A 12435-nucleotide genomic window follows, 5' to 3' on the forward strand; every position below is an offset into this window, starting at 1 on the left:
AGGTAGCTACCGGCCCCGCACCTGGCTCCAGCCCCGCCAGAGCGTCGCTGTCCACCTGCAGAGACACGGCAGCAGAGCGCAGTGCTGGCCTTTTATGAACTGCTGCGTGGGCTTCTTTATTCATCTGTCCCCTCGCACTGCCGATTTGATCTTGGCTTCTGTAAACTACGCTAATCAATTCCAAAAATCTGCAGACGCCCATAGTCCTTAAACATTAGTGCAGATGCCATATGGATTCAGACAGAATACCTTGAATAAGCAACTTTTTTACCCCTAAAAATGGAAGTCGGCTCCTGTGATTTTACTGATACAGTAAACCACTCGGAGTTGGAGCTCGGAAGGTCAAGGCAGCTCAGTTTCAACATGTTCGCCTTCGTTTTTCTCATAAGAATGCAGAGCGTGCCGCCTCCATTCCGAGCACGCAGGTGAGAGCCACTATCGATTGGACAGCATCCCGAAACCCGCCAGCCAGCTGTTCCCCCGGTCCTCAGCGTCCCGAGGAGTTCTTTTACTCATCGTAGCTACTCCTCACGCACCTTCCGTCTCTCTCCTCTCCCCTGTTGCAGCGTGGTGTGTCAGATCGGACCCGTGGATCCCAGCAGCCGTTACACCGGCACGGTGGAGGTGGAGCTGGAGGGCGGCAGGAGAGGCTCGTCGTCGGTGTACTTCACGTACCGGGTAACGGAACACGGCGGCCCGTCTCGCCGCTGAGATTAGATAGGAACTTTAATGGGCTTTGGAGTCATTTAAACACGGTTACAGCGCATTTCATCACGTCGGAATTAAGCCCCCAGTGCCGGCGTAACTTATTCTGTCTTCCCTAATCACAGCCACGGTTATCATCTTCTGGAAGAATTCAAGCAGTATTATCTGACGAGTTCATTAAACCTGCCGTGTCACGGGTTATATTTCAGCAATAAAGTGTTGAGGGGCGGATGAAACATTGATGTGCTGAGTTCTGTCTGTATTGTCTGATGCCATTCAGCCTTATGAACATGTGCACATGCATATTGTAGATTTATTAATAATGCATAAGAAAGGAAGAAACTCTCTTTAGTGTTTTGCACTTTGGCTTATTGTTAAATCGTAATACGTTTTTTAAAGCCATAAGCGATGGCTGGTTTTACATCTTAACAAGACTCATTTGTTTTTCAAATGCATTCGCGGTAAAGCGTCCTACTTTATTAGGCATCTGTCTCATCCTATGGGGTTCTGTAATGCGAACATGTTTATTCAGCACAACGGCGAGGAGCAAATCCCAGTTTCAGGCTGGAGGATCTTGAGGGAAAAAATATGAGAGGCTTTCAGTTCTGAAGCATATTACTGTTTGTGCCTAAAAAGCGTTTAACCCCCGAAATTATGTGTAGTTAAACAATGCTTCATTTAATAATGTCCTATATAGATATATTAAATATCTGCGTCTCTTGCATAATCTGTTTGAGTATCTGTATCTGTACCAGTATTTTTTAATCTTACTTGTGTATCGTTCAGTCATATGCTTTGTGTTTAATAACTCTTAATATTCTTAATTTATTCATATACTTTTTATCCTTTTAGAATGAGCTGATCAAGAGCTTTCATTTCTTTAGTGTATCTCCATTTCACCCAATTTTGTCTTTTAGGCCCATATGGTTCTCTCCCCTCGATATGAGATCAGATGGTCACACTTTTAGAATAATTTTACTCAATTACAATCTTTTTAATTTAATAAAGGGAATCTAAATACCCGGCGTTGTTATACTATTAGGGCTTTAATCTGGAATGTGTCGAAATCTAACCTTGTGTCGACCTCCAATAGGACCCCCAGCCCACCTCAATCACTCCCGTGAGGGGCCCGAAGGCAGGAGGCACAGTCATCACCATATCAGGAAAGGACCTGCACACCAGCTCGCTGGAGGATATCCTCATCACCGTGGGGGGAGTCGTGTGTGAAGTGTAAGTACAGTACTGCTGTATGGGAATTGGCGCCTCTTGTTCCGGAGATAATTACTGTGCGCCGCATGACGCGAGCGCAGATTCCAGACGTAATTTTCCCTGACGGGGGAAGCGTGGAAGCGGGCGATTATGTCGCGACCCCCTTTTGCACTCATTTGATACAGACGTGTCGTCTGCCCTGCAGGAAAGACTTCAGCGGGCAGATCACCTGTAAGACGGGGGAGTACCGCGGGGAGAAGGTCCCCTCTGATGCACTTCCTGTCACAGTGAAATATGGGAAGCACACAAGTACAGAGGTGCCCGGAGCATTCCAGTACTCAGAAAACCCCACCATCTCAAATCACAACCCTAAAGGGAGCTTTATTTGGTAAGCGTGGCTCTGCACGTGCTCGTGTTTTTAGACCTGGTTGCAGTTGATCCATCTCTGGAAATTCGTTTTGATGTAGATTTGTTGTGTTTTTGTAGATGTCACCACAGTTCTGGTACTGACTGTTCACTGTTTTATTTAAGAGGACGATTTAGTCTCACATGCGAATCTATTTATTCCCTAAAAGAGTTGCCGTCGTCCTAATATAAGCACTGGGATTGGGAATAGAGCCTGAGCTACGCAGTTCATTACTTGCTCATCCAGAATCAACTTCCCAGATTTGAGGCTGGGAACTGCGCAGCTCTTAATGTTGCAGGAATGCCCCTCAACTTTGGGGAATGGGAAGCTTGTGATGAGCATCCGCCAAAATGGTTGGAGCAGACTGCGAAGTATGAGAGATGAAGTGGCTCCAATGAAACCCTGCAAAGCCCACTCACTGCAGCAATGGTGCTGGGGTGACATGTTAAATTGTTGGACGAATTAAAAGATGAACTTTCTTTGCCAAAACCAAAGCTGAAATACATTTGGCAGAGTGCTAAATACATCAATATAATATTTTGTATTTGCTTTGCTCTTTAATGAAAACTAATTAGTCAGGATTTTATATACACACACACACACACACACACATATATATATATAAATCTGTAAATAAATTATTATAAATAAATGTATTCTAAAATAATAAAATGTAATCAAAGAGATAAATAAGTAAACAAATGTATTGCACCCCATTTATTAACTAAATTTTCCAATTTTTGATCTTGGGTATATTTACAACAAATTTGAATCTTTTTTCCCTGTATCAACTTGTTTATAAATAAATCATAAATAAATAAGTGAAGTTTTGAATGTTATGGTCCATTTGCATTATTGTTTATATTTGTCTTATCCAGGACAAACACAGTTGTGCTGTTAGAATTTTTAATGAACGTTAGCGCCAGTATCATTTTTTAAGTGCTGCCTCACTGAACTTTCAGTGGTGGGAGGAAGATCGTGGTGACCGGGTCCGGGTTCGACCTTATCCAGGAAGCCTCCATAAAGGTCAACATCTCTGCAGAGGGGACCAGCCACTCTGATCCTGTGGAGGTTTGTGTTCAAGGTTTCTGTGTTCCATCCACAACGTTTTTTTCCTCTGTTTCTCAAACCCACCCCCACACACACAAACACACACACACACACACACACAAACTCATGCTGGTACCAGACGGAATAGCAATGAGTTGTAAATCCCCAACTGTGCGCATGGAGAGCTCAGCATCTTTAGACGCAGAAATAATCACGCAGGTTAATGTAAAAAGCTCCGGTGGACAACTGGCCTCAATTCCATCGACGCTTAGACTGGATAAGCGGCGAAATTTCTTCATTCCATTTTGGGCGGCCGGTTTTAATGCCGGAATTAAAGTTCCAGCAGATTAGGCAGAGTGCGGAAATGCAACACTCGCTCTCAATGGGTGGCAGCGCTGTGACTAAATAGTCCTCGGAGGCGTCTGGTGCGGCGGTGGAGGAAACCACAGTTGCCACGCCGACCCGTCGGCTCAGTTCTGTTTGTGTGATTTGTTTAAAAAGGGTGGAGAAAAGAAAACTTTCCCTTCTGTTTAGTGCCATCTTCCACTGTCTCTCACACAGGGACGTCTTTTCCATAATTAGTTTTTCTCTAATCGTGTTTTCTCCGCTTTTCTTTTCATTTTCTGTCTTCTTCTCTCAGTTTGAGGGAGAGACGAGGGGCAAGAATGACACCCAGCTGGAGTTCCTGTCGCCTGAGGTGCATATTGAGCACGATAGCCCGGCCTACCGGACTTTTCTCCACCTTGACAACATGGTGGTGGAGCTGAAGCCCTTCCATTATCACCCGAACCCCACCTTCTCCAGTCTGAGGAAGAGCGTCATCACTGAGACCAGCATCATCATAGTGGATGTGAGCAGTATTATTCACATTGGAGAAAAATACGGACTGAACAACGTAAGAGTTGCTTTTGCCAACGTAGTTTTTAAATTACAGGGCCAGGGCTTCTCCAAGGCCATGACTGCCAAAGAAGCCCAGGCTTTTGTGGGTGATGTGCCATGTGTGGTCAACACCCTCCAGGATGACAAACTCTTCCTGGATCCTCCCAACAGGGCGCCCACAGCCCGGTCCCGAATGCACCGACGGGACGTGACCTCTGAACCCCTGGACCTCATGGTAAGCTTGTTGAAGAAAATACTGGATTGTGGGTTTTCATATATATTTTGTGGTTTCCTTATTTTTCTACTATTCACCGTAACATTTAATATTTATTTTATGTACCTTATGATGTGATATCCAGAAAATGTTTCACACATATTATCTCTTCATTTTGTGAACCCAGTGTAAAAATTACCCGCCAAAATGAATAATTAATCACATTTTTTTTCATGTGACAGCTGTTCTAATATTACTGACATGTTTAGCATAATTGATCGAGTATTCATTCTTTTCAATATTCATATTTTAATATGTGATTCTTTACCATAATGACTGTTCTCTGGGGCCTCTGCACCCCCAAAATTGAGTTAAAGCTGTGAACTGATCGCATTACTGACATAGATGTGATTACAGCAGTGATTGCTACCCTGTGTGCTGAATGAAGAGAAGGGAACACACAACGGGGATGTTTCTAATACACAAATTCTAATCCTATTCTGGGACTAAACCCTCTGTCTTAAAGGGACAGTCTGTCTGTCAGCGGGTACCTGGCTTTGTATGGCTGCATTGTCAAAAAAACTACTATAGTAATGACTGAAAGGCTTCATTTTTTTTGTTTTTAACAATCATATTGAGTTAAAGGCTTGTTAGAAAAAACCCAAACAGTGATATTTCGAAGGAAAAAAGATGTTCTTTACAGTGCAAAAGCAGGAATAAATGTTTTGCCTCCACTTCAGGTGAAGTTTGGTAATGGGGAGTGGCTGGTGGGCTCTGTGCATTATGAGAGGAAATATGAGGTCCCTCTGCCAATCATCATCCCAGCCGTGATCGTCCCAATGCTGCTAATCGTGACAATATCCGTCTACTGCTACAGGTAAACAGTTTTCCATTGCAAAGCAAGTCTACCCTCATTCAGTTGAGGTGAACAAATCAATATTCCACATTGATCAGTTTTTCAGAATGATTGTCTCACTATAGGTTGCAGCATAAGATTAATTAAGTGTCCTATGACCTCACTGTGAACTGTGGAATTAGCTGAAGACATTAAAAACACCTTATCTTGGAAGAAGACACTGCACTGCACCATGGATTTTTGGTGGCATCTCACAGAAATAAAACATATACACATAGAAATAATATATATACAGGGAGTGCAGAATTATTAGGCAAATGAGTATTTTGTCCACATCATCCTCTTCATGCATGTTGTCTTACTCCAATCTGCATAGGCTCGAAAGCCTACTACCAATTAAGCATATTAGGTGATGTGCATCTCTGTAATGAGAAGGGGTGTGGTCTAATGACATCAACACCCTATATCAGGTGTGCATAATTATTAGGCAACTTCCTTTCCTTTGGCAAAATGGGTCAAAAGAAGGACTTGCCAGGCTCAGTCAAAAGTCAAAAATAGTGAGATATCTTGCAGAGGGATGCAGCACTCTTAAAATTGCAAAGCTTCTGAAGCATGATCATCGAACAATCAAGCGTTTCATTCAAAATAGTCAACAGGGTCGCAAGAAGCGTGTGGAAAAACCAAGGCGCAGAATAACTGCCCATGAACTGAGAAAAGTCAAGCGTGCAGCTGCCGAGATGCCACTTGCCACCAGTTTGGCCATATTTCAGAGCTGCAACATCACTGGAGTGCCCAAAAGCACAAGGTGTGCAATACTCAGAGACATGGCCAAGGTAAGAAAGGCTGAAAGACGACCACCACTGAACAAGACACACAAGCTGAAACGTCAAGACTGGGCCAAGAAATATCTCAAGACTGATTTTTCTAAGGTTTTATGGACTGATGAAATAAGAGTGAGTCTTGGGCCAGATGGATGGGCCCCTGGCTGGATTGGTAAAGGGCAGAGAGCTCCAGTCCAACTCAGATGCCAGCAAAGTGGAGGTGGAGTACTGGTTTGGGCTGGTATCATCAAAGATGAGCTTGTGGGGCCTTTTCAGGTTGAGGATGGAGTCAAGCTCAACTCCCAGTCCTACTGCCAGTTTCTGGAAGACACCTTCTTCAAGCAGTGGTACAGGAAGAAGTCTGCATCCTTCAAGAAAAACATGATTTTCATGCAGGACAATGCTCCATCACACGCGTCCAAGTACTCCACAGCGTGGCTGGCAAGAAAGGGTATAAAAGAAGAAAAACTAATGACATGGCCTCCTTGTTCACCTGATCTGAACCCCATTGAGAACCTGTGGTCCATCATCAAATGTGAGATTTACAAGGAGGGAAAACAGTACACCTCTCTGAACAGTGTCTGAGAGGCTGTGGTTGCTGCTGCATGCAATGTTGATGGTGAACAGATCAAAACACTGACAGAATCCATGGATGGCAGGCTTTTGAGTGTCCTTGCAAGGAAAGGTGGCTATATTGGTCGCTGATTTGTTTTGTTTTTGAATGTCAGAAATGTATATTTGTGAATGTGCAGATGTTAAATTGGTTTCACTGGTAAAAATAAATAATTGAGATGGGTATATATTTGTTTTTTGTTAAGTTGCCTAATAATTATGCGCAGTAATAGTCACCTGCACACACAGATATCCCCCTAAAATAGCTAAAAATAAAAACAAACTAAAAACTACTCCCAAAAACATTCAGCTTTGATATGAGTTTTTTGGGTTCATTGAGAACATGGTGGTTGTTCAATAATAAAATTATTCCTCAAAAATACAACTTGCCTAATAATTTTGCACTCCCTGTGTATATACACACACACACACACACACTGAACCTGAGACTGCAGGTTTATTAACAGGCCCATTTTCATCTGGGCAGCGTATTTGCAACTCTGTCAGTAATTATGCATGCAGTTAGTCGCATGATAATATGTATATTCACATCAGATGTTAGATGGTTGCACTGCCCGACCCTAGGGACAATATGAAGTACCAGCAACCGAATACACAAAATATTACTGTAGCTAACAGACTCTACAATATAATGTGGGTGGAGTAAAAAAGTGAAAGGGAAAGTGAAGTGAAGTCATTGTTATACACAGCACAGCAAACGGTGACACAACGAAATGTGTCCTCTGCTTTTAACCATCACCCTTGGTGAGAAGTGGGCAGCCATGACAGGTGCCCAGGGAGCAGTGTGTGGGGACAGTGCTTTCCTCGGTGGCACATCAGTGGCACCTTGGCGGATCGGTATAGCGATCACATTTATAAATTATATTGTTATGATAACTGTGAGATATTGATCTTGAAAAATGTTGACATCCAGTCTTTCCAAATGTTTCAGCCCCTTCCTGCAGAACCCTTTTTAATACACTTTTCCCCCCCTGTTCTCCCTTCCCTTTTAATGAAGGCTTGACAGCATAGTGAACGTGTTTAGAATCAGTGTGTGCTTGTGTGTTTGATGGCCAGGAGGAAGAGTCAGCAGGCAGAGCGTGAGTATGAGAAGGTGAAACACCAGCTGGAGAACCTGGAAGAAAGTGTGCGGGACCGATGCAAGAAGGAGTTCACTGGTTTGTCCCTTTATTTATTTCCTTTGGTCCATCTGTTGCATGAGTTTTGCAGTCTCTCTCTTGTCCAGTCCCATTTACATGTTGATGTGAGCATGCGTTGCATGGTGGGTCATGTCAGCATAATTTCAAATCATGCACAAATCATCATCAGTATCATAACTGGAAAGGCTGCAGTTATTTATTGTCATAAGTAATTTGATGTCATGAGCAAAACATTTTTCTTGGATTGAATATTTTCCATTTCCATGCTGTTCAGATAATAGGGGGGTGGATGGAGGTTACAAGAGTTGACAAGACCACCCCAAGGTAATTGAATATTTGTGGAACAACTTAAAAATGTATACCATGATTTCGGCTCAGATCTGATGATTGAAATGGAGGACCACACCAACGACATCAGCGAGGGACGCATCCCATTCCTGGACTACAAAAACTACACGGATCGCGTCTTCTTCCTTCCGTCCAAGGATGGCGCCAACGATGTCATGATTACGGGCAAACTGGACATCCCAGAATCCCGCAGGGCCGTTGTGACCCAGGCGCTCAACCAGTTCTCGAATCTGCTCAACAGCAAGACCTTCCTCATCAACGTAGGCACTGATCGCTTCCCAATGCATCTTTAACACCAGCTCTCGTCTCACTCATTCATCTGCCAGTCAGCATAACTGTCAGCACTTAATATATTCGATTTTATTATGGCTTATAAATGTCCTTGCTGCCTAATGTAGGGTTCATTGTTAAATTGTTATTCAGCCTCAAGAGCAGCCTGGCATGTATTCATTACGGTTGTCCAGATGATTTCAATGTGGTCATTATTCAATTTTCCTCTTTACTAGAAAAAAATATGAAGGCCTATTCTTTTATTAATCAAGTGTATTTTTATTGATTTTTATATCATTTAAAGACACTCATATAGAAAAATCAAAACCAACCAAACAACCTTTCCCCACGCATCCATCCTCCTTCCCTGAGCAGGCCCAACAAAGATTTTTTTGCATTTTGCAGTATGCATATAATTAATGCAATTATTAATATATTGCTTATATGAATATATAATAGCTGCTTTATGAGTTTATACTATGTTACAGTATCAAAACATATTATATTGTACTATTGTATATATTAGATATACTGCATGTGATTATATGTGTGTTTGTACTGGCAAATGTTATTGCAGTTCATCCGTACTTTGGAAGCCCGTTCAGACTTTAACGCCCGGGCCAAGGTTTACTTCGCCTCCCTGCTGACGGTGGCCCTGCATGGGAAGCTGGAGTACTACACCGACATCATGAGGACCCTGCTGCTGTCCCTGATGGAGGACTACGTCCGCAGCAAGAACCCCAAACTCATGCTACGCAGGTACACGATGCATCTGACAGGCCACGGGGTCCCCGGGGGCGGGGGGCGACTCAGTTGGACAGGATGCATCACTTCGTGTCAACGGCCAAAATTAGGGGTGCAGCTGATGCAGATCAGTGCCCAGAGAAGCATAAAATACATTCTTTTGCATCAGTAATCTGAAAAAGGCTCCAGTAATCATGAAAATGGAAGCCTATCAACTCTGTCCACAGTAATCAATGTTTAGTGTCATCTGCTCGGCCTACTTTTATTGTCTGTAAAAAAAATTTGAGAACTTTCAAATGTAAGGCAACCAGCTGCGGAGCATTTTTAAGCATTTTTTTGTAGATTTGGAAGTTGAGAGAACTTAAGAAATGTTTTTTCTTTACAGCGTGTTGCTTCTGCTCTTCCCGGGTGAGCTGTCGAAAGTATGTGTGAATGTGCCTTTCCCTAAATGAAACCATTCTCTGACGGTTCACAGGTTAATTGCGCGTTTCGTCAGCTTTCTGAACAATCACCGCACATGTCGAGCGGTGGAGTACGTCTTTATCTGCCTCCATGTGACATCTGTTCAAATTACATGTCTATATAGGGAGATGCAAGATATCAGGGTCTGTATAATGACCCTTTTAACTTCTTTTCTCTCGTAATTACGCACTTGGAATGACACGGATTCATACGATTAGAAAAAAAACATGCACAGAACATGTCAGATTGGAATATGAGCCCTTGGCGGCGTGTCTCATGTTTCACTGCTGCCAGGCAGCTCCTGAAAGGAGGGTCTGAAGAGTCGTGATCCAGAAGGCACCGGTTTATGTAGGCAGCTTCTTCCACCGGAAACTGCCTCTGTATCCAGCGCTGAGGAGTCCCGAAAATTCACGCTTCGCTTCAGCTATTACTGTTGCTCATCAGGCCGCCCCCATGATTCTGTAAACATCATCATTATTCCATTGTGTGTCTATAAATCTGATTAGCCAACAAGTACCAATTAGATGTGTTAATTGCTAACATTTGGTGCAGTCGGATGAAGACGAGCACTTCTTTGCCTCCTACATATTTGTTGATTGCATATGAGAACTTTTCATTTGTTGTTTCGTTTCAGTTATTATTTATAATTATTTATCACATTTTGAAAGTACAGCATGTGCTTTGTTTTCTGTTTTTTAGGTCGGAGACAGTGGTGGAAAGAATGCTGTGCAACTGGATGTCCATCTGTCTCTACCAGTTTCTCAAGGTAAGACGCCGGGGCCCATTTCCCCTCTGCAGCATGGAAAATATGACTTGAGAGAAAAAAATTTCATCACGTCTCTGTTGTCTGCAGGACACAGCAGGTGAACCCCTTTACAAGCTCTTCAGAGCCATTAAGCACCAGATTGAGAAGGGCCCAGTGGACGCGCAGGTCAAGAAGGCCAAGTACACGCTGAACGACACGGGGCTGCTGGGAGACGACGTCGAGTACTCGGTCCTGGTGAGGAGTGTGCCGCGCTGTTGCCATGGTCACTGGCTTAGACATGTTTTGACTGTGTTGGGCTCTTATTTAATTATTTCTGGAACTTACATATGTTACCATGGCTGGAGGTGACCTTGTGTTCCGCAAGTGGAGTTTGAAAACATTAACATTTGAATTAGAGCGAAAGCATCAGCATGAGGCCACCATTAGAAGAAGCGCAAGGTGCACTGGTGCATTCTTCAAATGATGTTCAGCAAACTCGTCACATAACCACATATCAATACACATCATCAAACAACAATCATAAGCAACCGTCATGATGCTCACTGATTCGAGAGCGAGTGTATGACAGGGAACGGATGAACGATGCAACAGGAGATTTATCTACCATATGATCGTGATGTCTTTGTAAATGCAGAATCCCTTAATGTACAATTTCAAGATTTAAAAAGCAGAATTTACTGCTGAAATGAAATTACTGCAGCTTTGTGAAACAATAGAGATATATCTACTGCTTCAGAAGTGTAAAATTTGGTTTCACAGGTTTATGTGTATAATTTAGTCTTTGATATACTAATACTGGAAACCAGTGTATCCATATCACATAATTTTTTATTTTTCTAATCACTAGCAATGCTAATGCAGCAATGCTGTCTAATGCACTCATTAACGATTACACAGCAAATGCCAATTAGACAGGTCCTTAATTGTTTAAAAATCCTTGATAAATCACCACTATATATATAGGGGATAGGGTGTTTTAGAGTACACATGTCATCTTAAACTGTATTTAGCAAGGTTATTTTCTGGTTGATAGGAGTATTCCATGATTATTAAGGTCAAAACCTGATCTGTGTTTGGAATTTATCAAGGCTTTATTGTTATTGAATGACAGCCATGCTCTCGGCTAAGCATCCATCTCCCCTGATCAGACCCTGCAGGTACTTGTCCTCGGCGAGGGTCCGGACATCACGCCGGTGAAGGTGCTCAACTGCGACACCATCTCCCAGGTGAAGGAGAAGATCATCGACCAGGTGTACAAGAACCTGCCCTACTCCCAGAGGCCCAAGGTGGACAGCGTGACTCTGGGTGAGAGGCGGAGAGCGGAGTGGGAGCACCAGAGCTCCAGTGTTATGTGTGTTGGCCGTGTAGGCGTTCTTCCCAAGAGCTCGCTGCGTGTGGGTGTGCAGAAAGGGTGTCACACTGAATGGCACGCTGTGACAAAAATAAAATAAAGACAGTGCAAATATCCACATGTACTCCACGGCATTTTAAGACTCTTCAGCTGCAAATTAAGTCCCACAATTCAATGGGAAGATGTTCAAAGAGGGTTTCCGGCATTGTGCGCCATCTATTATGGGCACAGATAATCCTCAGATGTGTTCAGGGATTGAATAATGCATCGCCGGGGAAACAGAGTTACATTAGCAGGTCTGCATGCTTCTCTGGTGCATTTTTACGAGTTTCTGTTGTTTCTGTTCTGACTACAGAGTGGCGGCCGGGCTCCACTGGACAGATCCTGTCAGACTTGGATGTGACGTCACAGAAAGAGGGGCGGTGGAGGCATATTAACACTCTGGCCCACTATAACGTAAGTATTACCACATTTTAAGGTGTTAAACTGAGTGTGAAAGAATGTGAAAGTCTTTCAGAATGAAAACTACCCTTTTTAAATTGCAATGAAAGTTTTTTTTTTCAGTTTTTTTTTTTTACATGC

The 12435-nt window shown here is 43.1% G+C and overlaps 1 protein-coding gene across 1 annotated transcript in view; it reads left to right on the forward strand.

Annotated features, from left to right (window-relative positions):
• plxnb2b (plexin b2b) overlaps positions 1-12435 on the forward strand; it is an 86834-nt gene that overhangs the window by 70766 nt on the left and 3633 nt on the right. The window contains exons 14-28 of the mRNA XM_028957776.1: positions 1-2; positions 567-678; positions 1799-1935; positions 2120-2302; positions 3283-3391; positions 4011-4220; positions 4305-4484; positions 5204-5340; positions 7830-7930; positions 8291-8520; positions 9108-9289; positions 10436-10502; positions 10590-10736; positions 11651-11807; positions 12209-12309. The exon at positions 1-2 is cut by the window's left edge and continues 147 nt beyond it. Coding sequence (XP_028813609.1) covers positions 1-2; positions 567-678; positions 1799-1935; positions 2120-2302; positions 3283-3391; positions 4011-4220; positions 4305-4484; positions 5204-5340; positions 7830-7930; positions 8291-8520; positions 9108-9289; positions 10436-10502; positions 10590-10736; positions 11651-11807; positions 12209-12309 — 2055 coding nt within the window. The remainder of the gene's footprint in view (positions 3-566; positions 679-1798; positions 1936-2119; positions 2303-3282; positions 3392-4010; positions 4221-4304; positions 4485-5203; positions 5341-7829; positions 7931-8290; positions 8521-9107; positions 9290-10435; positions 10503-10589; positions 10737-11650; positions 11808-12208; positions 12310-12435) is intronic.

Source organism: Denticeps clupeoides, chromosome 17, assembly GCF_900700375.1.
Source record: "Denticeps clupeoides chromosome 17, fDenClu1.1, whole genome shotgun sequence".
NCBI classification, from domain to species: domain Eukaryota; kingdom Metazoa; phylum Chordata; class Actinopteri; order Clupeiformes; family Denticipitidae; genus Denticeps; species Denticeps clupeoides.